Source organism: Falco cherrug, chromosome 2 (genome assembly GCF_023634085.1).
Source record: "Falco cherrug isolate bFalChe1 chromosome 2, bFalChe1.pri, whole genome shotgun sequence".
NCBI classification, from domain to species: domain Eukaryota; kingdom Metazoa; phylum Chordata; class Aves; order Falconiformes; family Falconidae; genus Falco; species Falco cherrug.
The window spans coordinates 58,349,221-58,375,824 of NC_073698.1; the positions used below are offsets into that span (position 1 = coordinate 58,349,221).

At 41.4% G+C, this 26,604-nt stretch overlaps 3 protein-coding genes across 7 annotated transcripts in view; 1 reads left to right on the forward strand and 2 right to left on the reverse strand.

The window, feature by feature from the left end:
* GGACT (gamma-glutamylamine cyclotransferase) overlaps positions 1–18,048 on the reverse strand; it is a 31,968-nt gene extending 13,920 nt beyond the window's left edge. The window contains exon 1 of the mRNA XM_055702706.1: positions 17,947–18,048. The gene's annotated coding sequence lies outside the window, so the exon portion shown is untranslated. The remainder of the gene's footprint in view (positions 1–17,946) is intronic.
* LOC129735348 (uncharacterized) lies at positions 12,922–20,124 on the forward strand. The gene is made up of 2 exons (XM_055701816.1): positions 12,922–13,052; positions 18,140–20,124. The coding sequence occupies exons 1-2, from the start codon at positions 12,922–12,924 to the stop codon at positions 18,798–18,800; spliced, it is 792 nt and encodes a 263-aa protein (XP_055557791.1). The 3' UTR covers positions 18,801–20,124.
* A 396-nt stretch (positions 20,125–20,520) lies between these two features.
* TMTC4 (transmembrane O-mannosyltransferase targeting cadherins 4) overlaps positions 20,521–26,604 on the reverse strand; it is a 59,108-nt gene continuing 53,024 nt past the window's right edge. For 4 of the 5 annotated variants that reach the window (XM_055702701.1, XM_055702704.1, XM_055702703.1 and 1 more), the window contains 2 exons: positions 24,611–24,680; positions 20,521–24,095 (listed from right to left, as the gene is read on the reverse strand). In XM_055702701.1, the coding sequence (XP_055558676.1) occupies positions 23,944–24,095; positions 24,611–24,680 (222 nt within the window). In that variant the 3' untranslated portion in view covers positions 20,521–23,943. Of the gene's footprint in view, positions 24,096–24,610; positions 24,681–26,604 lie in introns of those variants that run through there. The other variant, XR_008730996.1, reaches the window with a different exon arrangement.

A 26,604-nucleotide genomic window follows, 5' to 3' on the forward strand; every position in this document is an offset into this window, starting at 1 on the left:
GACAGAATTATTTACAAATAAAATATTCACATAAATGAAAATAGCTTTATACATGCTGTGCACCTCTTTTCAGTGACCTTTGAGAAGGAATGTCTGTTACTAACTTGATTCTGTTCTTTCTTTATCAAGTACTGGAAGTAAATGAGAAGGGGAATAACATGCAATGCGGTTCTGAACGCAAAGAAGCCAGACCAGTATAATTAAAATGACTTCCTTCTCCAAGTATAACACAATGGACTTGTAGTCAATTTAATAAAATTAAATAAAATACTTTATTTAATATCTCCAGACCAAGCCATAGGGAAGAACTGTATATGAATCAGCAGTTAGTTAAGGGAAGATCATAACAGACTGTATTAAAATAAGGAAAAATTAGCACAGACAGAAGCTATTGGTCATATTCCTCAGGAATCAATGTTCTTTTATTTATTAGTGGTCTGCTACAGCAAGCAGTTGAGTGCCTACCTCATCTGTGCGTGATGCATCCTGAGGAGGACTGGTTCATGCTACAGACATATTAGATGGCCTATGAATTATGTAATTGAAATAAGATGGCTTTTAATGATACAAAGTGCAGAAACTTACGCTTAGGGACCATCACAAGAACTTCCGGGGACTCATCATTGAAGGCTAAGAAGGAGCCACAGAATATCTCAAGCTGGAAGGGACCCATAAGGATCATGGAGTCCAGCTCCCTGCTCCTCACAGGACTGCCTAACACTAAACCATATGACTAAGAGGTTGTCCAGATGATCCTTGAACTCTGACAGGCTTGGTGCCATGACCACTTCCCTGGGCAGCCTGTTCCAGTGACTGACCCACCACCCTCTCAGGGAAGAACCTTTTCCTAATCTCCAACCTGAACTTCCCCTGACAGAGCTTCATTCCGTTTCCTCATGTCCTGTCGCTGGTCACCAGAGAGAGATCGGCACCTCCCTCTCTGCTGCCCACCTTGAGAAAGCTGTAGACTGCAATGAGGTCACCCCTCAGCCTTTTCGAAGCTGAACAAGCCAAGTGACGTCAGCTGCTCCTTGCAAGCTTTGCCCTTGCTGCTGCTCACCATCTTGGCTGCCCTCCTCTGGAATCACTCTAATAGTTTGATGTCCTTCTTATATTGAAGCACCCAAAAGTGCACACAGAACCAGTGCGGTGCAGAGTGGGACAGTCACCTCCCGCGACCAGCCAGCGATGCTGTCCTTGATGCACCCCAGGACAGGGTTGGCCCTTTTGGCTGCCGGGGCACACTGTTGACTCATGTTCAACTTGCCGCCAACCCAGACCCCCATATCTCCTGCAGGGCTGCTCTCCAGCCTCTCATCCCCCAGTTTGTAGGTATAACCAGGATTACCCTGTCCCAGGTGGAGAATCCAGCACTTGCTCTTGTTGAATTACATAGGGTTGGTGACTGACCAGCTCTCCAGTCTATCCAGATCTCTCAGTAAGGCCTGCCTCTACCCTCGTGGGAGTCCACAGCTCCTCCTGGTTTAGTCTTATTGGCAAACAACGTACATTTGATTCCTGTGTCCAGCTCATTTATAGAAACATCAAAGAGCACTGTCCCTGAATCTGAGCCCTGGGGAACCCCGCTGGTGACTGGCCACCAGCCTCATGTAACCCTGTTTACTATAAGTCTTTAAGCCTGACCCATCAGCCAATTGCTCACCCAAAGTATTGTGGGCTTGTCTAGCTGTGTGCTGGACAGTTTATCCAGAAGGATGTTGTGAGAGAAAGTATAAAAAGCTTTGCTAAAAATCTAAACCCACTACATCTACTGGCTTCCCTTGGTCAACTAGATGGTTGACCTTGTCATAAAAGGAAACACTCTTGTATATTTTGAGTGATCACAGTATGAAGAGTGAATGAAACCAAGCTGTAAGCCAGGAGAAAATAATACTCAAGAAGAATCATGCTTATTTTGCAGTCCTCAGAAATTCACATGCTTGTTTTCCAACCATTCCCATTCAGAGATTTCCCTCTTCTCACATGAATGAGCACATGAATGTTGGAAGTAAATACCAGCACAGGACATCGTCCTTGTCAGCTACAAGAGACACCTGTGAAAGCCACCAAGATGACATGGTTGTAAGAGGGTAGCGCAACTGGAACAAGTATTTCAAGGAAACACTGGAGACATGACAAAGGGTATCAGTCAAATCTTGTTTAGAAAAATCACAAGAATGTGACCTCATCTGTACTCAGAATGAATCAAGAAGAGGTTCAACAAGGGCACAGATGGGAAAGTTGTTCATTTCCTTGATCACTATTTTATAGGGTTAAAAATAAAGAGAAGGAATACAAATACAGGCAAATACAGGCTGTGTATTTTACAATTGTGTTAATTGCATTATCTTGGGGCAAGCACCTATTACGTTTTTTCTGCAGCTACAGATGTCTGTATTTAATGATTTGAAGGTGGTCCTATGTGCCTAAAAGTTTCCTATATTCCAGCACCAGGTAAACTTGTGAAGGATTTTACTTCTACAAACCAGGTGGTTTCCATCTGCAATATGTTCCCGCATCATGACAGCATATAGAGTAGCTGAACAAGCATGTCCTTTTTTGATAAAACCAGCATTCTAGGGACATAAGTCTTCCAAGTTACTTTGGGTGCACATCAGAGCAAACTCACATACTTTAAGGCATTCAGATATCTAGGAGAGTATTCAACTACACCTACCCAGCAATCTAGACTTTGTGCTGGGAGAAGAGGCACAGAGGGAAGACAAGGCGGTATCGCAGTAAAGAGTGTTCTGAATGCCTCAAGCTAGAGCTTAAGCAGTCAGTTTGGGACTGGAGCAGAAACCAAACAGAAATAAAGTATAAATCAGCATATCTGCCAACTAGCTTCAGTATCTCCCCACAACCACCTCCTCCCACACCTCAAACATGAGACAGAATTATGAGAAAAGAGCATGGCTAGAGTGGCTACATTAGTAGTAAGAGCAGACCAAAGGGGACGCACCGATCTCAGCGGGAACAGGGTTACTGCCAAACTAGTATCTGCTGCCTGTACCGTGGGTCATGAGAAGTGACAATGGAAACACTACATTCGCCCTTCTCCAGGGTTTGCTCTGAAATGAGAAAACAATACATACCTGCTGCAACGGGCTTTATTTTATTTCTCTGCTTTATTGGGATCCCATCTTTCCAGACAGGTCCCAAATACCCAGTACTATGTAAAGTATCCTCCAGTTCACTTCCTTATGCTTTACTTTTTCCAATTTCAGTGTCAATGAACAGGATGAGTAGGACAGGAAGAGCAAGTTCTAAGACTTCTCTATCCTAAGTGAAAAGTTTCTTCTTCCACTGGGATCAACAGACATTTTCAACACATTCCTCCTCTCAGCACAAACTGATATATAATATAACCCCAACTGCTGTTCTTGTTTAGCAACTTTCCTCCTAATTTAAAGTAAATTTATAACCACCACTTATAATTTATTTTTATGCCACAACTAAAGAGAAGAGCCCTCACTAAATATCACGGAGAAGTCAGTACCACGCTTTAAAGACAGACTGCTTCCACTGAAAGGTCTTGGCTCACAGCAGCTACGGTCTGTGAGTTTAAAGTAGTACTGTGTGAACAGATGTACACCATCGCATCAAATACATTTTGCAATGGAAAACTGAGATCTATCACTGCCTTCCCAACATCACTGCCGCCTCCCTCCCCCCCCCCCCCCCATCATGCAGTACAACAGTCCCTGGTCCCTGGTAACTGCCAGTCCCCAAATACAGGAATATGTTATTATTCCGAAACCTGTTTCACTCAGATTTGACAAAAAGTATCTAGGGACATTTGGAAATCTCAGTTAATTTTACTTCTGCATTCTTCAGTAATGCTAAACAACTAAAGAAAAATCAAATAATATAATCAGAGTTACACTAGATGTAAATCAAGAAACAGTGCATTACTTAAGACACAGAAAGAAAAGAAACTGTAAAAGCATTTAATTTGGCTTTTTGATATGGCTTAAAAAGACAGGTAATGAACAAATCACTTCTGATTTTCAGCAAGTGAACATTTCTTTTAAAGTAAGTAACTCAAATTATCAAACTACAAGCCTTCACTAGTTCACTGTTTACAACACAACAACTACCAATTAATAAAGGCATGCTTCTGAATACATAATGCATTACATTTTTTACTTTCAACACCTGGTGTCACCAGAATAACGCCGTATATTTCTAAAATGCTCAGCAATTGTATATGCAGGTGCTTTGATTTTAGGGCAGTAATACTTCAAAAGAAGTGAAACTATAGACAATTATGGGAAGCAATGCACACAGACAATTTGTGGTTAATTGATACATTATCAGCTAACTGACCATGACAGGTCATTTTAAATATGAAACTCAAGGTGTCTAAAAGCCTTCATCCCTCAGTCAAGGTCAAAAAAGGCCTGAATCAAAGTGAAAACTCTGCTGTATCTCTGTATTTTGAGCAAGCTAGATCCTATACCTGTTTTGCAAAAAGGCTTTCACTGGTGACTTCCGCTACATCAGAATTTAGCTAATTGCAATCAATTTTTGTACTGCCTAATCACTGCTTTTCAGTCCAGTCTAGGGCTGTATTAGTTTGTTATTATGACGGTTCCACCAAGAATATACAGAGGGCAGTGATTTTGATTGACTATTGTTTGGAGCTCCAAGACACTAAATAAAAAGTTGAATATCAAAGAAGATTTAATTATTGTCTGTCTCTCCTTCTTTCCACTCTATCAGCAAGACTAAGCCAATAAAAAAATTGATCAATTCATGGAAAATGCAGTCAGAATTGGTGACCCTGTATTTCATTAAAGTAATGAGAAAGTACTTGTATATACTTGCTTTAAACTTTAGATAATGGGCATAAGAGAATGAAAGCTTTCTCAGCTTTTGATGTTTACTTCAAAACTCAAACTGAATTACAGCAGGCAGTTAGATCAACTGGTATAAGATTTAAGTTGTGCTTTGGTTTTTTGTTGTTGTTGTTTGTTTTTTTTTTAATACAGCTTTTCAAATAAATTAGTGAAAGAATCCTAACTTTTGAAAGAAGACTCATGAGCTTGTTATGCAACAAAGATTGAGAATACTGTATTATAACAAATGAATGCAATACTTCAGAATCAAAAGATTCTGAAGTCTCAATTTTGGAAGAAAATTCTGTATCAGAAAACAGAGGAAGATGTGGTCAAGATATCTGTAATTCATTTCGTAAAAACACATTCAGACTGACACTTTCCTTCCACTAATTATGCTTGAGTTTTCCACAGCAGACTTTCCAAAAGTCGTATTGTCTTTCAGTATTTTTTCAGTAAGATATAGGGACTTCCATTGGTATGAGTTTTCAGGTTTTAGTGAAACCATTGTGGATTTTAAAGCTGGGACAGAAAGGCTAAGACTGATACAGGAATTATTTTCAGGTGAACACATGCCTAGGATCCGTAGCTAATGTTTGGAGGAGTGTGCTCCAGCAAGGCACTTACTATGTCTCAACTGATTTGTGGGGGCAGCTTTTTGATGACAGAAGATAAAATCACCTAAAAGGAATACAGGCAAGCAACACAACCTTGAATACTGCTATCAAGTAACATAACCCCATATAAAGAAAAAAAAAAAAAGTAATAGAAAACAGAAAGAAAGCTGAAGCCTGAGAAGAGGGATGCTGAGTCATTAATAAAAAGTAGCTCTTCTCCTAATTGCTTGATTTAAACAGATGTTAACATAAACAAATAATTTTTAAAAGAAACTGCCTAAGACTGGTGGGCTAACAGTTAGACAGGTTTTACATGCATGATTTATGTAGTATAACACCACCACTTATTCTCTCCACCTTCTTCAGCATTTCAGAACAACAACAACAAAAACAAACAACAAAAAAATTAAAACAAATGCCAGAAGTTTTCTGTAAAACAAAGTGTCAATTATTTTAGGACTCCCTAGCTCCTCATCCCTTTTTAAAAGGTAAAAATAAAAAAAACCCCACACAACAGTTATTAAATGGTCTTTCTCCCATTTTCTCCCAAAAGATAGAAGCATTCAGTGGTCACTGAATCAGAATGTGCTTAAACTGCACATGAACAGGAGCAGAAGTACAACTAGTAAAGTAAAACAGAGGTCAAAAAGGTTTGTCTAGAGCTGCTCAGCAGAGCAGCCTGACATCTCCTGCCCGACCTGCGCTCTGTGGAAGAGGTTGAGCACCTTTTCCAATGTCAGTTGCTGTGGAAGAAAGAAGGGATGCAGACCTTATAGTAATAAAACCTAGTATTTAGAATACACACAGAAGTCGTTTCTGACAAGATGTGCAGGTGCTGAAAAGCAATCATTTATCTTGATCTATACTAGTTACCTTGATCTTGGTAGAACTTTTGACATTGTTGCTCGTATTCCCACAAGCAAGCTAGAAAACCATGATTTAACAAGAACTGTTGGTATGTAGGTAAAAGACTGTTTAGAAAGACTATTTAATATTTACCAGAGGCTCATCTCAAACTGGATATATGTACAAAATTTGTTATATTCATTCCAGTAGCAGGGAAATGCTGGTAATGAAAATACTCAAAAGATGCAAAAGATGCAGGTAGTATCACAATGCAAAAGGCTGTGGACAAGGCTAACGAGACAGTTGCAAGCCCCTGCACAACCTCTGCTCTGCAGCAGCTGTTCAAGTACAGCCAGTGCAGAGTTCTAAGATTAGCCAGGAATAATCAACTATATAAACAAAATCTGGGGAAAGATTAACATAGCAGCAGTTCTGCAGAATGAGATTTGGCAGTCACAGCAATCATGAACTCAACATGAGTCAACAACGAGGTACTGTTGGAAAAAAATATCCAAATGTTTATGTACAAACTACTGCATGGTACGACATGTGAACATCATCTCCTGCTCTGTTCTGGTCACAAACTGAGTAGTATATCCAGCTTTGAGCACCACACTTCTAGAGAAATCTGGTCAGCTGAGCAGAGAGGGGACAATCACCGGTCAGGAAACCACAGCCTATAGAGGGAGGGAGGGGAGGGAAGAACAGAGAGACTGTACTGTATTCACTTATTTTAGAGAAAACAGGGCCGTGCCTTTAAGTACATGAAATCATATTGTAACAGAAAAATAGAGACTGTAAGCTCATTTCTACATCTACCAGGACAGAAGGCCCAACAAGCTTAAATTCCAAAGACAGACACTAGGAAAGGTAAGCACAGTGCCTAGGAAGAACCTAGACCATCCAGGAAGGCTGGGAGTCCTTTATTACTGACTATCCTCAACTGCAAGTCAGTCAAACCTCTATCAGAAGTATCAGTACTACTGCCAAACTCGCCTTTTGCCAAGGAACTGCATGAAACAATCGCAGCTCTTCTTTAAAAAGTAAAAATAAAAGGCTCTTTATTGGTTCATACGCTATGCATGGAAAGGAGCGCTAGACTCATGGAGACTGTGATGAACTGATTCTGTGGTCCAGTCATTAGACTCCCACTAACTCAAGAAGATTTCTAGATCCCACTCCCTGCATGTTTATAGATGGTACGTTATGCAGTTATTGATTTTTGAGGTCTATTTCCCCAAAGATCAATAACCCTGAAAAGACAGAATGAAACGTTGGATTCCAACCCACTCCCACTCCAGACAGCTGCCCCCAGATACACTCAGGGATATAATCCTGAGGCACTACACTGAACACGCTCTGACACAATGAGTCTTGCATTGCTTTCTGCATGGTGATCCAGCTTCAAAAGGCCAAACAAGACCAAATGCTCCTAAGAGAAGTGGGTAAGAGCCCCTGGGACAGAAGGCATGAATCTTTCTGCTTTCTAGGAGATGGCACAGTCCAAGACAGCTGTTAGCCCTGACACTGGCTTTGGCTGTATCTGACACACACAAGGCATGTCTGTCTAAAAGGCAGAGCAGTGCCAGGCCAGCTGTACATCTTCGGCCGATAAAAGCACTGAAAGAAAGCAAGTGCGGGAACAACCTAGGACTGTACCGCCACCGCCTCAAGAATAGCTGCACAGCTCACTGCTACCATTCCCTTGCTGAAGCTTCTGCTTCTTAGGTAGAAAGCTACACACACTTGTGCCCTTCAGGGTTTCTAAGATAGCCATCCTGGTTTGTGTACTGTATGTAAAGGCAGCTATAAATCTGAATCCATAAAACAAGCCTCTTGGCTTTGTCTATTTTTCTTCTCAAACACTGTCTTCAGATCACAGATATAAGACATTTTAATCCCAAGTAGTTCTGAAATCATTGCTATTTATTACAGATTTTTAGAATATAAATTACATTTTATTTATAGACATATGCTTTATTTGTTCTATTGATAGCAAACTGGTAAGATAAATCACTTTGATACAGAATAACTGAAAATCTATACTCTCACACAGTTTTCCTTCAAGCTGTCAATGTTGCAACTTTAGGCAAGTTATATTGCTATTTTTCTAGACATACAGGAAACAATCTTGCACACGCATTTGCTCACAGACTGTTTTCAGCGCATGTGATCTCACCAGAGCTTCACAGGTCAATCGTTACACATACACGCATACAGGTATAATCCAGAGCAATGCCATAGGTTTATCAAAAAGAACAATGTAAGCTAATACATGTTTCTTGGAAAGATAGTTAAGTGATTATGTCATGGTACCTCAGACAAAGGTTACATCTGCAGCAACTCTGCCCACAACACAGAAATAATCAGAGCTGGGATCCGAGAAGAGCGGTCTAAGTAAACACTAAATTTGTGCATGTGGTTAACACTGTGGAGTTTTTACAGATCATAAAAGTATAAGATTACTTAGGGAATTTATTCCTGCTAAGAGACAATAATTAAGGCTAACAGTATTTTAATTAATTGATAACTAATTGGATAATTAATTAATCTTAAGGCTGTCTGCTCCACTGTCACTGAAAATATTTCCTAACACTTTTCCCTAAACACACTCCCAAAGCATCACTACTACCTAAAGTAAAAATCCAGCTGATAATGTAGGTGGGCTGACCGGGCCTCATGGGCCAGCACAGAGAAATGGAGAGGGGTGGGGGGGAATGTCAAAGAAATAATCTATCCCATATATAATCTCAAAAATTAGTCCAACAGGTTCATTTTTTACTTGTCTGATGTGAAACCAAATTACCTGATTTGGCAAGGTCATGAAAGACAAATTAGCCTAAAGGCAGTATCACCTCCTCCTTCCTTCTAGTATCATACCTATCAGGTCACATGTCTGCTGCACCACTCTGCAGACCACACTTACAATCAGGTTACATCAACATTGATGGTCAACCACAAAACCCAATAAAAATTAAAACATATTTGATGAACCTAAAACTGAAAGGTCAATTGTGGACCATTTTTTGCCTGTCATAAAATTTACAGCACAATGTTCTTCTATCAAAAGAATAACTATAATTAACAAGATTCAAAACTGCAATTGATCATGTCAATGAATACACATTTCCTATATTCATAACATGATTGTGATAACAATAAACCTCTGCTAAAGGCTGCTGAATTATAGATCTTAGTTGAGTTTCCACCTAAAGCAACAATTTAATGGGACTTACAGATAAGAATATGACTACAATTTGACAAATTAAAGAGATTGAATAATTGTTTTGATATACAGAAATTAGGGAAAAAAACAACCTTCCCTGGGTTAGTAAATTCATTGTGTACAAAATCAAAGATACTTGATGCCACCCATTAATGTAGTAAACTGTCATTAGGTATACTTAATTAAAAGCTATAGTAACTACTAGCACTAAAAGAACAGATTAGATGAGCAGATGGATCCAGATATAATTTGACCTAAATTCCTTGATATTTTGACAAGGTACACAAAGGTAAATATAAACAAGAATAGAAGGGAGAGGAAAAAATAGCCTGCCAGTATATCTCATTAAGAAGCCTCATATAGAAAGATGAAAAAACACAACTTTTCTCTCTCTGCTCACCTGTTTGCTTCTCTAGGATGTTTTGTTTCTGTTAAGCAGGTTTCCTGAAGATTCACATAACTACATGAATAACCACATTACTGAGAAATTTATTATGTCTGGAACCACCATCAGGAAATAAGGCCCACTGCCTTAGGGCAGTTTAATCAAAGGAAAGAAATCATTAACCTAAAATATAATGTCAATTTCTTAAATGTTGATTTTCTTTTATGCTCATTCTCTCTTAAATTTGACTCCTGTTAGAGAAAACAGTTAAGAGAGCAGGTTTCTACTGCAGAGCTGGCAGAAGGCAAAGATTCTTCCTTCTGACCCCTTTGTATCACCTTCCCCAAACACACTCTTCCCAACCAGATAAAGTTCCTAAGTGTATAACTTTGTATTGCTTTTCATGTTTGAAACGAGCTTCAGAAAGCTTTGCTAAGATTTGGCTGGATTCATATCCTCAAAGTTTTCATAGTCAGTATATTTGAACTACATCACAGCAAGCACTGCAGCCTTGCAGCAGGTTAGTGGTTTGATGTGTGAAACGTGTATGTGTATGGTAAGTGTCCTGCTGGGATTTATTCCCTATGCAATTTTCAGCCAAGGCAAAATTAAGCCTGGGCCCCCACTCCATAAATTGCATCGAAACATTTCTCTCATTCATATAGTTTCTCAGTTATTTATATGTTTTCCTAATATAGCGCAGGCTCAGTCCTGCACAATCCCATCTAAATTTAATTTATTCTCCTGTGCCCACATCCCAACGTAATACTTACCAAACAGTACCTCCACATCTCACAGGCAACACAAGACAAAGCAGCACTCAGCGCTGCGCTAAGTGATGTAGTTTTAAAGCACTGCTTCAAAGTATACGTTGCCACACTCCATACATGTGCTGTACTCCGTCCCCTTTCAGTGAAAATACTACGCAACACTGAGCTCAGATTCTCACTTATTCTACAGAAAAATCTAAGTTTTGATGGTTTCACTAAAATATAGCCCCAAAGAAAATCAATAGGAATTGATATACACTCTTGAACATACTTAAACGTTGACGTTAACTCCAAGATTAATTTTCCACCTAGTAATCTCTAGTAATCTTTTCCCTTCACTTTTCTAACCTCTGTAGGCTTGTTGCATCCTCCTTAGAGTTATTCCTTTGCCCACAATAAGTTTAGGCTTAAGTTGTTCTTCAAATCACAATCTTCCTTGAGCACCTGTGCAGGCATGCAGTCAGGAGCATAAGGGAACCTAATGCCTGTATCCTCCTTCTCCTCCTCCCTATAAATCCAAGACCATCACACCCCAGCCGACAATCATGGCAAGTAATATTTTTGTTCTTCATCCTTTATCTGATCACCTGTTTCCAACTGCTATTGCTTAAAGCTCTTCTTCAGTTGCTCCCAATTTTTCCACCCACATATTCTGATAGAAGGTCATATCTGATCACGTCCTATTGTGAGATTAGATTCAATTTCAATAATAAAAAAATCGAATCCAGTAATTTTCTCCTCAGTTTGTTACTATGGATGCTTATGTTACTAATCTCCTTCTCTAGCCTACTAATATTTCTCTTCCTTTTCCACAAGCTTTTCACAAAACCTATGAAGGATACCCATTTTTCCCCAGACTGAAACACTGACAAGAACCTGTTGTCCCGCTGCAGAACAACTTCTTCTCAGTCCAGGTGAGCCGGGTTGGGTAAATCCGTACAAGAGAGCACAGTTTGGCATTCATTCCACATATTGCCAGGGTACAGCCCTGTAAGCCCTTGAGCACAGGAAAATAAATAAAAAACAGAAGCCAGAAAAACGTCATCACAAAAGAGGGGCAGGAGTTACTCGGGAGGACAAATAGAAGGCTGGATCCTAGCAGCTCGGAGATGGACTGCATGGGGAAGAGCAACTACACTGGATCTTCCAAGCTAAAGTCAGGGAGATCACAAATAAGGGGCCAATATCCCTTCACTGGACACCTGTAAAGATATCGACACAGAACCAGTTACTTTACTGGGCAACTTCTTCCAATTGCACTTCTGGAATTGCAAACCTCTTTTTTGAGCCTGCAAGTTTGCTTTCCTGCGATACCAGTTATTTTGTAACTTCTAGTTTAGGAATTGCAACTACAGATGTTACAACAATGATTAAACAGCCTTGAACGCTTCCCTTCAATTGTGAAGCACACACTAAGTGCTATCAGCATCTGAAATGTTTTATTCCAGCATCCACAGTGAATTGTGGGTCATGCAATTACTTAAAATAACTTTAAAAAGACAAAGCTAAAAAAAAGAATTAGAACAGTTAAAAAATAAAAAAACACCTCCACTAGTTAAGTGGATTACAGCTCCAAGTGGAGTCCTTTATGTACTTTGGCCTATCAACCTACCACCTCCTGCTACACCAAAACAACTAATAATTTCTTCTAATGAAGTTATTAGCTAATGTAATTCTGTCATGGTCTTACTCTCATAACTAACAGGAATCCCTTGTTCATCACTAGGTCTAAACGTCATCCAAAACCACCACAATCACCATTCTTCCAACACAAAACCAAGATGAGACCCTTACTTCTCACTCACTCCTTACAGTCTCACTTCCAATATCATTTTTCTCAGCAATGTTTTGAAGAAAATTGGTTTATTTCTATTTTCCTTCTAGCTTTCTGTATTACTGTATATGTGGACTGTGGGATATTCCCCAATGGGAAATAATCTAACATGTTACCTTTGATTTCTAGAGAAATTCACACATTCTGAGATCCAAGCAACAAGAAAACTGTTATTTACAGAACTAGCAGTGGATAGAATACATAGACATAATTAAAATCATGTACTGGTTTTAGTGCTAAAATTCAGTATCCATACTGTAGCCTGTTTAATACGCAATTAAACAACACAGACTTGTGTTTAATGTAAAAGAATCCAGAAAGAATGCTATTAATAGCTTCTTAGGAGCCAGAGGGTAGCTTTCACCTCATTTAACTTTAATTTCCTAAAGTTTGGAATCTAGGATGGTCGTTCAGGCTTCAGCAGTTGATGTAAAGAAATGCGAGCTGAATCTCTCGCCACCAGCTATACGTGAAACTCACATTTCAAATGCAAGTCTGTCACCTGAAGTAGTAGATGAAAAAGGGGGGCCGTGGTGAGGTAGAAGCCCTCAACTCCGATCAGTACTGTGTCAGTAGAAACACTAAAACCTTAATTATTCAAAGTCCTGTACACAAACTGGTCTGCCTACCAGAAGACAAAAACATATTAAATGACATATTTCATTAGATATGTAGGCAACTTTTAGTCCCCGTGATGCAGAAGGCAGCAGCAGAGGTACAGGTTGATACCCAGGATATGGAGAGATACAAGAGAAAAACTATGGAAGATTAAGTCCATATCAGCCACAAAAAATATTTTGGAGAAGTCTCTTAGGTTACCATTCCAAAACGCTTTTCAACCTGTCCATGATACTGTTACCAGAAAGCAACAGAAAGCCAACAAGTATTCCTGAGACTTGTGGAAAACAGAAGTAACAGAGTTTTAGACCTGTGATGAGAAATTAACATCTGTGTCTCCTTCCTCACTAACAGAAAGCTACAACCCTCGCTGCTGTTGGAGAGCCAAGACTCAGCAAAAAGTGCAGTACGGCAGTGAAGATTATACTGGTGCAATCCATGTTTCCTCCGACATCTCAACGACTTACCCTACTAACCCTTTCCTTAAGGCTCACGAATGCACCTTGCTGAAAAAAGCAAGCAGCAAAGGTGGTGAGCACCCTGCGCTGTGCTAACGGGAGCACAACCAGCAGATGGAGGGAAGCGAGGGTTGCCTTTTATTTGACGCTCATTGGACCACACCTACAATCCTGCATCCAGCTTTGGGCCCCACAGTACAAGGAAGATCCTGATAAACTGCAGTGAGTTCAGATGGTCGCAGGGCAGGAGCACCTGCTCTGTCAAAAGCAGCTCAGTAAACTGGGCCGGTTCGACTTGAGAGGAGGTGGCTTTGGGGTGACCTAATAGCAGCCTTCCCATACCTATGAGGAAGTTATCCAGAAAATGCAGCTAGGCTCTTCATAGCGGTGCACGTGGGAGCTGGAGAAATGAGAGGTATAAACCAAAATAGGAGAGGCCTCGACCTGAGTCAAGGAAAAGGGTGTTCATGATGCAAATATTAAAGCAAGCTGCCCAGAGGGGTTGTGTAGGTGTTGCCCCTGAAGGTTTTCAAGACACACCAGATAAAGCCCTCAGCAGCCTGCTCTGCCCACACAGGTGACCCTCTGTTCAATAAGGAGGTTGGACTAGAGACTCCCGAGGTCCCTTCCAGCTTGAGTTCTACTGTGATAAAAGTTGTGGGACCGTATCAGACTAGACAAAATGAGTGGAGGGATAGAAGAAAAACAGACTTGTAAATACTCTGGTATTATTTGATAGGACAATACTGCAATTTAAATATGTGCTAATACAGCCACTCTCACACAACTGAAGCCTAGCACAGGTGGCATGATCTCCCTCACAGTTACAGCGGCAACACACAGCACTGGCAAAAGGCAACGCTTCAGAGAAGGGATGAGAAAAAACAATTCTATGGCCAAGAACTTCTGTCAGAATGTCAGCAATATGATGTTAACTCTGGCTGTTAGTGAAGAACATGAGCATTTAGTCAAAAACACTGCAGAGAGGTGGTTATGTGGGAAATTCCAAAGAAAAAAAAAGGTCTCTTGTAATACAGAGAAATCAGGAGTTAAAGTGATATTCATTATGTTTTCTCAAGATGTTAAGAGCAAATAGCTGACACACCTGAAGAAATCACAACGGCCGAAAATCTTAATGTAAAGGGCATTCTTGAAAAACACTGTAATGGTAAATCAATAGAGTGTTATATTATCCTGGTATAGTCTGTCCTTCTTTAGCATTAATTGGTTTTTGGAAGTGAGGAAAAGAACTGTATCTGACATGGTCTGTAAAATGTAATTAAACTTTTGGAGTGAAAAAGAGCAGAAAATTCTAAACAGCTACAGATTTTGATTTAAGAACAGTGATTTACTACTGCTTGAACAGTTCCATTTTGAAGAAAAGAGGTGTTAAGCATACACTTTAGAGAGACAGTGAAAAAGGTATTAATTTGCAAACTCAATGACATGACTACATCCACACTTTTCCCCTGTCTCGTATTAAATTATCTATGTAGTACTCAGCCTCTGTCAGAAAGCAGCAAAAAAATATCTTTAAAGACGGGGAAAAAAAAGATAACATCAGTTCATATAAAAATGCATCTTATCATGGCATGTGTTCTCTGCTTAAACAGTTCATGACCCTTAAAATGTCATGCAAGTTTCACATTCAGTTCTACTTTAATCAACAGAGCTATGAAAATTATTTGGCCAGGTTCAAGTTCAAAGAGCCTATGCTTTTAAAGCATGAGAAGCATACTGCAAGACTTAACAGGAATAGAGTATTTTTTGCTATGAATGTAACTATTAATGCTGCTTATGAGTACACAGAAAAATAATTTGGCTAATCCATCAGAGTATGAGTGTACCAGAGCTCCTAGCAGAAGGCAAATGCCACAGCATACCCCTGGAATTTATTATTTGCTTATTTCACTTCACAATACCTTCATGACTGCACCTTTGTGCCTGCTGTACCTACATTCACAAATTCAAAACGTATATCAGGCAGTCATGTAACTTCAGTTCCCCAAAGCTCCCCAAGAAAAACAAATGCAACCATACGAACAGAACAGGCAAAAATCGTGGTTCCACCAGCAGTCAGATGAAAGTAATTTTCTAAAGGAAATTTCTTTTGAAGTAGGTAGTTGGGTTACCGTTGGGAGTTACGAAAACATACAGACAGTTGGAGAAGCGTTGGTTGGAAGGGACCTTTGAAGGTCACCTAGCCCTGCCTACCCCTCAGAACAGGGCTAAAGCCAACACTAGACAACACTTTTTCAAGCGAAGAGGCTGTGCTCACTGTAACAGTGGGTGGGAGAGACAGTAGGATGGCCTGTGCCTGGTTTCTGCTCTGTATTCTTTGGAGGCACCTAGCTTTCCACATCAAAATTACCTAAAGGAAAGCATGAACTGACATGATGATCCTTTCTAAAGGATAAAAAGCAGACAGTGCAGTAAATAAAGCATTCAAAGCAATGTTTCGACCCCGAATTGATATGAGAAAATGATCAGCAAAACCCCTCTGATCACACATATAAAGAAGTTGCCGGAAGAAAAAATTTAAGGAGCAGATGACATGACAGATTATCAGCAACATGACACTCTCTTCAGCGACTGAGCAAAGCTTTGCTCAATATTCCAATGGTCTCAAAACAAACTCATAAACAAGCTCAAAGAAACTTGCAAAGCTGATGCAGTACAGCACAGTAATTTGGAAAGTAGGAGCAAACAGGCTGCAAGAACCCAAGCAAAAAGAAGTACGACACATGTATTAAGCAGGTAGTATTTGTCAGCAATATGGTGCGGATTTTAAACATTAGCAATGTATGGGAAGGCCACTTTTTTAGACGTGTAACAGCCTTGACAATTCAGGTTTTGAGACAGTAACAGAGACATCTCTTCTGTTTAGCTTTTATTTCCCGATGGCAGCAGAATGCTGTAATACACTTTGGTAACAAGACGTGTTAGTTTCCACATGACTTTGACAGCTACGATGAAACAAGGGCAGCAGATGAGTGCTACCTGAGGATATATACACTTTTAAAACAGAGAATGTGTATATAAGGCTTTTCTCAGGGGGAAGTGAGAAGCAAGATGGAAATATGCCCATTTTTCATTCTGACATGCGAAATTTAAAGCTTCTCTTAATGGCCTATGTCACGCAATGAACAATTTTAATTACCAAGAAATTGCTTTTCCAGGTTGACTGCTTGCTTAAACTAGAGAGTATATAAAACAAGTCCATTCTCCGCTATTCTACATGAAACAAGGTGGTCGTGGTGATATTTATATTTGTGCCTCTGTACATTAAGCTCTACATAAGTTCCCACCTCGGTATTTTTAAAGCATGGCAAAAATTACAGAGGTAGCAAATTAAAAAGCCCTGAAGCAAAAAATGAGGAAATTAATTGTCTGGAGTTAACAGATAAACGAACCTTATGTCAAAAGCAAAAGGTTTACATAAGTCTAAAATGGAAGGGGACCCTGAAAAAGCAAGAAATGAAAATACAGTGGAACTAAACCCTTAGGAGGATAAAAAAAAAAAAAAAGATAAAAAAACCCCTATGCAGTCCAAGCAACGCAGGCAAAGAAAAATGCTCCGAGGCATTATCTTGGAAGCATTAACTGCCCACGCTTCTCTCCGTCCGTGATACCCGGAGCGTTTGCTTTCTGTCCTCTGGTCACTTGTTTCTCCAGCCCACACCAACCCTTGCAAGGTAAAGCCCTGACGATAAAAAGAGCGGCGAACACTCGTGTCCCAACACGCCAAGCACACCTGAGCACCGCGCCAGGGTCCCCCGCCTCGGCCCGCCAGTACGGCCCCGGGCGCGGAGGTAGGGACGGCGGCCCCGGGACACGTCCTGTTACCGAGGCCGGCGCCTGGCCGCAACCGAGCAGCCCCGGACACGCCGCCGGAACCCGGGCCCCCGCGGCGGGCAGGACCGCGCAGGGCCCAGCGGGGCAGCCCCCAGCCGGCGGCGGAGGGCGCCGAGCCGCTCGCAGCTCTCACAGGGCCAGCGCTGCGCGGCGCCCTCCGCCGCTGCCGGCAGGCCCCCTCCTCCCGCCGCAGAGCCGGCAGGGCTCATTCGCCGCCGCTGGCAGCGGCCGGGCAGCGCCTGGGCCCAGCGGCCGCCGCGGGGACGCGCCGCCGCCCGCGGCTCCCCGGCCACCAGGAGGCTCCGCGGCGGCGCTACCGGAAGCGGGGGGGGGGGAACGGGCCGGGACACGCGCACGGAGGCGGACCGGCCGCTCGAACCGCGCGGGGCCACCGCGTCACGTGGCGGCGAGGGGAGGGGCGGGGCCGGCCCGCTCCGCTCCGCTCTGCCCCGCCCCGCCCTAGCCCGCGTGCCCCGCGGCCGGTCGCGACACTCACTCGCCAGCGCTGCCGGGTGTCTCGGTGCCTCCGCGCCCCCGCTCCCGCCGGCAGCCGCCTCCTTCTGCCCGTCCTGGGGCGCCTCTCTGGGGAGTAGGCGGCGGGGCGGGGCCGGCGCGGGGCCGGCGCGGGGCGGGGCGGGGCCTGCCCGCCCTCCCTCCCTCCCCCGTGGGCCGGGGCCGGCGGGGGTGAGCCGGGGTTGTTGGCCCGAGCTGTCCCGGGTGCGAGAGGGCGGCAGCGCCGTGCGGCGGGGCGGCGACTGGGCGCGGAGCTGGGCGGCCCGCGGCAGCAGCGGCTGCAGGCGGTGCGGCGGCCGCGCTGCCCGGGAAGGGCCGCCCCCAGAACACCGGCAGCGGCAGCAAAAGGCACAGCCGCAGCGCGGGGCCTGCGGTCGGGGCCTGCGGTCGGGGCCGTGCCGGGCGCCCAGCAAGCAGCGCAGCCTCGGGCCGCACAACCTGGCGGTTCGAGTGCTGTTACAAACCATCGTGTATAAACGCCACCGGCCGCTCTGCGGAGGGGTTTCGGCTGTAGGCCGAGGCGGGTGCCGAGGGTTTACAGCCGGCAGCGTGCCAAGCGGCCGCCTCTTTCCCCCTTCTCAGGCAGGTTCCCACTTCCCAGCTGAGGTGCTGCTTTTAGCAAAGCGCTGGGACTCCGCGCAGCGGGATCGCTGTAAGGAAATGGATACACCGGTAGGAGGAACCGGAGTCAAGACACCCTTGTGCTCTGCTCCGTGCCTCGACGCCAGCCCCTCCGTCACGAGTCGGTCCGCTGAAAGCCGGGCTGTGCTCATGTTACAGACTATTCCCTTTCCTACACAATTAGCGTTCAATAATTCTCCTGTAAAGCAGGGTTAAGATTGCTCAGTTTGAGGCAGCATCTCCTGCTTTTCTTCTTTCTTCCGTATTTTGTTTTAGAGGTTGAATTAATCAGGTATTCCATCACTTTGGGTTTTTTTTAGACATACGGATTCCACATCAATACACTCGTGCAGAATCAAGATTTTGAACTGTTACTCTAAGGGTAAGAATGTCCTCCTGTATATCACAGTACCAGGCTACCACACCCATTGGATTTTCTTCCTAGCTTCCAGCAGACCCCCAAAATAAAAACATACTACAAAAATAAGCATTATCACAATTAAAATCTATGCAAAACAATAGCAAAATGCAGATTTATTACATCGCTCCATTACAAATGTATTTACTTCTTGCTCAGCTGAAATTAATTGGAACGTACCCATGGCAATCTAAATGATTAACACTACATTAAAAAAGTTCAACAGCAATCGCAAACTACCAATTTCAATATCTGCAGGGATTTTCTAACAAAAATACTTAATTTTAAAAGCCCTGAACCACTTGACATGTACCTGACATACACCGAACACCCATGCCACAATGCACATGGCTCTTCTTTGGAGCTGCAATATACGGTCCTTTTTCCTTATAGCACAGGGTCCAAGTTTCTGTGTTTCTATTACACCTATGTACAACCACTTCACATTATGATGGAGCCCAGGACACTGCCTAAAGTGCCCAGTGGTACCTGCTGCTTATGGTGGTGCATGACACAAGTTTTGGCATTTATGTTGCAGAAATTCAACCACGTGATCTCCCTTTTATTTCTAGCAAATTTTAGTCTTTTTGAGTTAATCATACCCTCATAAACACATTTGGTAGAGTCGTATCAAGAGCTGTGGAAGTAAGCATTGTTCAGTGAAAGGGCCAAGTCAAGAATCATGTGGGAATCTACATGTAATGATAGGTTTGTAAATGTACCTATGCTCACATGGAATGTGGAACAAGCAGGAACCAGCAAATAAATATTAAGATATTTAAACTAAAAAATCTCACTGTATAAAATGGGATACGCTATCACATTTAACGTTATAACAGCTACAGCTTTAAATAGCGACTTTAAGAAAAAAAAATCTCACCTTTGCAAATTTACAGTTGCTTTGGATTGCTTTTAAAATAAAGTGGAGGACACGAGAAGTCAATTCAATAAAAAGCTGTTACTATTTATTGCCATCCTAGACAAGCTAACAATGAATCGAACTGGACCTGAATTTTCTGTTTCCATAGGTAGATTTGACATTTGGATACTTTATCAGTCACATAAATTTAACTGTCTGCAGAAACCAAAGCTCTCTTAATTTGTCTCATCCCATTCCCTCATCCAGCTACTATAACTCTGTGACTCTCAAGGCAAGTTCCTGCCAATTTGCTTCAATGCTAGTCTTTTAATGTTCTCGGAGCAAATAATGTACGAGAATGCTGGAGGTGTATGGGACCAGATTACTTAAGCTGAAAGCAGTAGTGAGATTTTCTTCATATATATGAGCTGATCATCTTAGTTATCCTTTGAAGTTAATTAAAAGGAGTACCTGCTTCAAGTATATGATACCTTACATCCTAAAGATGCTTTCTTTAGTACATGAGTCATGTTTCAGATTACCTGTTTTCTTCCCTAGTGACTATACAAAGAAACTAGGATGCATAGCTCAGATGCAGGTATCTCAAATATGAAGGAAACAAGTTCGCAGTGAATAGGCCCAATATTTTTAACAAACTATTCAAAAGTACTAAAGATTTTTATTTCTGAGTGTCCATAAACAAACGCACAACCCATATCTTCAAAGTTTAAATCCCAAGTATGAAATTAAATAACAGAAAACTTAATGTACATGGTATTGGTCTAAACACAAGAGAAACACGCAATTAGGGAACTCCGCTGGAAGTTTTTTGGTGAAGAAAGATTGCCATCCATAGAAGTCATTGTGAATATTTTTCAGACTCCATTCTGTGCACTGCATCATTCTGTATTTCTCTCCTCAGAACTGTATTTGAACAAGCAATCTTTGAAGAAAAAAAAAAAAAAAAAGGTATCCAGGTTTCCTCAGTTTCACTAGAGAATCAAGCAGGCCAGCTGGTAAGAAGGAAACTTTAATCTTCTGTAATTATGGTGGAATAATGGTGGAAAGGTAAAGTGGGGAAAAAATGGTGGAAAAACAGACAATGTAACAACAGCTACATACAAACCCACTTTTTTTTCACCTTTGTCTCTTCCAGGTTGTGTGTTCTGTACTATTCCAGGAGTCAGTTATGAGGTATGAAAAAGCAAACAGCATGTTAACATTATAACAATTTTAATAAAACACACTGTACTATTTGCACTCTCAAAATGTTTCTGAAAATAAAGTAAAAAAAAATATTTAGCATTCTTGAAAGCCTCAAGGATTTTTTTATTAAATATCAGTTTTGTTTTTTGCTTCTTTTGAACCTAATTCTGCCTCAACATTACACTCAGACCTAAGTGTATCCTTGTTATAACCATCACATAAGTAATCACATTGAATTTCTATAGCACTGAAAATGATACAAAACAAACCCTCAGAAAAATACATACAGGTAGCCAGACAACTAATCAAGAATAAATCATGTTGTCTGTTTTGAAGAGTAAACACCATTTTTAAATACCAACAAAACATCCAATTTGTTGGCATATCTCTTCCATCTAAGACTCTTGAGTAGAAAGACAAACTGACTTCCACACAGAAATTCCTACAACAACTTTGGTTTACAATGACCTAGAGAGAATTCATACCCCATATGTAATATTGATCTACTGGGTTTTTGTAAAGCTAATATGGCAAGCAACAGGGAAAACTATACATGTGAACTTTATGATGAAAATAATAATTTAAACTCAGTATGTCATATTCCAAATATACAGAAAAGACCTGATTATATTAGACACATTTATATTCTGCTATAAATTAGCTCATCCAGCCAGATTCCAACTCTTAACACCTCACAACTGAAGTAGCTAAGTGTTCTCTATATCTGATGAATACTAGGCTATGTATGGAAAGCTGCAAAAATCTGCTCTTTGTACTGAAGGGTGTATCTATTTCAGGAAGTTTCAGGTAGCAAAGTTGCTACAGACTAAACTATGCTGGTTATTAGAAGATGACTAGCCATACTGGTGCAGCGTTCTGCTGGATCAGTACAGATACTTATCAAAGAGCATGTTTATATCCCGCAAATATATTCAGAAACTAAGTTCTGAAAAAACAGAAGAAATGGAAACAACTGCATCAACCTAGTACTCTATATGAATTAATGAGTCCTGGTGAAAAACAGGCTATACTTGCAGGAGAGGAGCACTGCAACAGCACAAATACCTGTCTCTGGTACATCAACTAAAATCAGTACGGCAACATACAATGTAATGTAGGCATATTAATTCATTCAAAGACAAACCTGTGGACAGCACCACACTACCACACTCTTAATAGCTATATTTACAGTTAGTTTGACAAGAATATTACATTAAAGTAGCCGCACTACTTGTAGTACCTAAACTAGCTTTGTCAGAGGATGCTTTGGTAGCTTTGCAGTATTGCAGCGTGCTCTGTAGATACACTTGGTTCTTGAAACAACTGTCATTTCCACGCAAATTTATAATGTAAAAGTATCCTATTGTAGGTTCAAAACATAGGATATATGTAGAATGGTTACATGATGGTCAGATGGCAAGGTCATGCAACATCCTGTCCTATGGCAGGCATTCCCCCAACACTTTAAATGGTTCCACACTGATATGAGTTGTATATGCAGAACATTACACAATCTCCTATACAATAATCATTGGACAAATTAGGAAAGCTACAAATACTGCACTGATCAATTTCTTCCTGAAGGACATGGCTGGAAAGAATAAAGGCATATGAAAAGAAAGGTAAACATCCAACAGCAATCTTCCAACCTTAAAAAAAACCCAAACAAAACCCACCACAAATAAATAGACATATGACTAGCTCCTGAAGAAAGAATGTAAATACTAGCACAAGACAAACAGCTCTGGACAACCAGAGTTTAAACATGTATTAAAGCATAACACATTTTCAAAAGTAACATTGTATCAACGTATACCCACTCTGATCATCCCATATCAACCTAATCAGTTTATGCATTAACAGCTATGCTTATTTAACTGCCGCTTCAGCAAACACATGAGCCAGGGGAGACAAAGGTGAAGCTGAGTTCCTTCCAGTTAATACATCAACAGCCAAGGTCAGGTCCTCTGCCCAGTTAACTTTTTCACAGAAATTCTCTCCTTATTCACCAGCAATATAGAGGCTGAAAGGTATCATGTCCTTAAACCAGAAAGCACTGAAATGCCTGAGAACACAGGAATTAGCTGCTGTAGCTGCTACACTGTACTCAGACCACCGACCTGCAGGAGCTAAAGCAATTCTGAACTGGTGCCCAAGCTGTTTGCGCTAAATGAGGCTGCCTGCAAGAACAGAAACTCTAGCTGACTCCACTGCTGCGTCACACTTCTTTTCCCTTTGTTGCTTGTCATCTTAACCTGAGAGTATTTTCTTTGCTCAAGCATACCTCAGCAGTACACGGGCTGACAAATATTTACGGTCAAATCTTTGTCCTCATTCACTCCTGTACAAATCTGATACTTCACAGGGTAGAGCCAGAAGCAAGAACAAGGGCATAACTCAAAAGCTGGAGAGAATCCACCCTTCCACTGGCTCTGCAGGACCGGCAATAGAAGGCAGTAATAAAACTGAAATGGACAGATATTCTTCATACTTGAAAAGATCAGGATTTAAACAGGAAATTACACTTTTTAAAGAATCACTTTCAGAAATAAAACTGCCTTCTGATATTCATCCTGCTACTAAAAAGTCAAATTAAGATATCAAATTACAAGTGAAATCTATGAAATTCCATCTGCATTGCTTTCATATACCTATAAAAATGTTCTAAGGGGCTTTAAAAGCAGTTCAAGAATAAAATAACATGATCCCTCCGCTGAAATGTTAGGATCTGGAGGAGGGCATAATTGGGCATTCAAGTGTATGGTGCTGGTGGTGTTATTGTTTTTGAGAAATAATGACTGAATCCTTCACATGGTCAAAAGTACCCATGTAACATTAATCATAAACAGCATGCACGGACAACCTGAAAAGAAACATCAGGCACCGCTTTTCTTTTGCAATTGCTCCAGTTTTCTTCTTAACAGGTTGTAGTTTTCCTTGGTCCCAGGTGCCATAGGATCAAGCTTCAGAGAGACTTCATAGTGCTTCTTTGCCAAGTCAAGATTCCCCCAGCGATGATAAAGCACAGCTGGAACATCAGTGAGGAAATACATTAGCAACATCATTGAATAAAGTGCAATCTTGCCAATCACTTGGAAAACAACATTAAAGCATTTGTTTCCAGTGAGGGTCTCTGGCTGGCTAGTGACACAGTAGCTGCTTGTTCTGTTGCCAAATGCAGGAGCAAAGCCTGGGAGCAGAACTGGCATGGGAATGATGAAGGAATGAATTACATTGCAGCCATAAATGGCAGCTCTTATCTGGTGAGCTCATTGTGGGTTACAAGCATAGCATAAATGAACCAATTTGCAGACACTGAAGTGCGGCTACCTCTGGGCTGGATTGTGCAGCCCTCTTGATCTGTCATATCGTGTGACAGCTTTTCTGGTTTAGTGCCCTGTTCTTCTGGCTGGCAGTTTTTCTAGGAAGTAAAATAGAAATCTGCCCAGCAGGAAGAAAGCTCAAGATTGCTTTTTCTTTTTAAACACAATGAATATGAAGCAAACAAACAACACAGCTGATAAGAGTTAGGAAGGCTCTTACCCAAATTACCATGATAACTGGCAGCATTTGGATTGGCTTTAATTGCCTTGAGGAACAAAGCTTCAGATTCCTGAATAATTTAGAAGAACAAGTCAACAGGACAGTCTACTCTTGCAGTATATAAAATAATGCAAAATTTACCCAAGATTGTAATTAAACCCCCTCCTGAACTATGCCATATCTATATGATACCACTATGCATATATTCTGGGCCTGCGTGATCCCGTAGCTCAGGTGGCTACAGCCTCCAGAAAACAGTAATAATGGTACAAGTGCGTGCCATGCTTTCACAAGCTGATATTTTAGCAGAGCGCTATTAAGCGCTAGTGAAGTTTGCAAAGCAGTTTGGTTTGGTTTTGGGTTTGTTTTATATTCTTAGTTACAATATTTTCAAACATTAGCTACTGAAGTTTTCCTGACTTATTCAACCAAGGTAAAGATAATATAATTCAGTGTCTGAGCAAACTGCTTTTAGGCACCCTTCCCTTTAAAACAACTTTAATCATTTAAAATAGGGGCATTCCAGTACACCCCTTCCAAACAGATCTTTTGACATGGTTGTCAATGAAGAGTAGCTGCGTGCCTGTTACTTAAAAAATTTTCTTTTCCATACTCAAACTTGTGGTGTTTATTCTTAGGACTGTTGATATCTGAGGACTTAGAAAACCTGAGCTCTCTCACCAAATATTCAGAGAACAATTCACAGCTAAATTTATCCTCTTAATGCAAACATTTTGATTTTCCCAAACTAGCTACTAATATAGATACCTTTGTTTCAGAGCATATTTCCTGCAGAAGTTTAAGAAGATACACCCCTCCAATCCAAAGGAAGCATATTTCCTCACTTGAATGCAAGTTTAGGTATTTTAGAGAGTGAATTTTATATAGATTTCTATGCTGTGCTATGTTTTAGGGAAAGTTGCCTATTCAGTTTCAATGCAAATGACCTGAAGATAAAACTACCTCCATGTGGCAAGGTTTCCGTCTGAATGCACATACTTGCTGTCTGAGGTACGTGAGAACAATAACCTGGGGAAAAGGCCTTTCCTTTGTACTAAGCTTTTATTACTTACATCCACAAAACACAACACGGGCTCTACTGAAAAAGAAAACCTGTCAGCTAGATTTTTGGTTCCACCATCTTCTTATGTGAAGCATGAAGTAAGTCTCTGTAAAGGTCCCTCAGGCAGACAAGAAATTTCTGATGTCAAGATTGAGTCACTCAACTTTGAGTTACTTAAGAGCTTCCTGGTATGTCCAAATTCGAACCCAAACTACATGCTCCTTTCAAAGCATTAGCTTCATCTTCTCAGGTCAAGGAAATTACAAACCCTAGGGTTCTCAACAAATACTTTTGCTGATACTTGGATAGGAGTGAAGAAGGGAACAAGATGTCTGGAAATTCAGGGAGTATATGAGTCCATAGTGCAAATTTTAGCATTGCTTTTCACTGGCATAGGCAGCAGGTCCAGTATTCTCATACCCAGACTACTAAGTTCCTGGATACAGTGGTCTCTCTGAAACCCATAATATTCAGTGTCTTCATTAATGTTTTGGATGGTGGGACCAACTGCACTTTCAAAAACTTTACTGATAGCACCTAAGAGAAGGGAGTGGTCAATATACTAGAGGGGAGAGTTGCTATTCAGAGGGACCTGGACTGGACAGAGAAACGGACTAGCAGGAATCACAGAATGGTTGAGGATGGAATGGACGTCTGGAGGTCATCTGGCCCAGCCTCCCCGCTCAAGCAGGTACAGCTGCCCAGGGCCATGTCCAGGAAGCATCTCCAAGGATGGAGACTCCGCATTATCTCTGGGCAACCTGTGCCAGTGTGTTTGGTCACAGTCACAATAAAAACCTGTTTCATGATGAACAGAGGGAACATCCCTTGTTTTGGTTTTGGTCCATTGCTTCTTGTCCTGTCACTCAGCACCACTGAAAAGTGCCTGGCTCCATCCTCTTTGCATCCCCCTTCAGGTGTTTATATACGA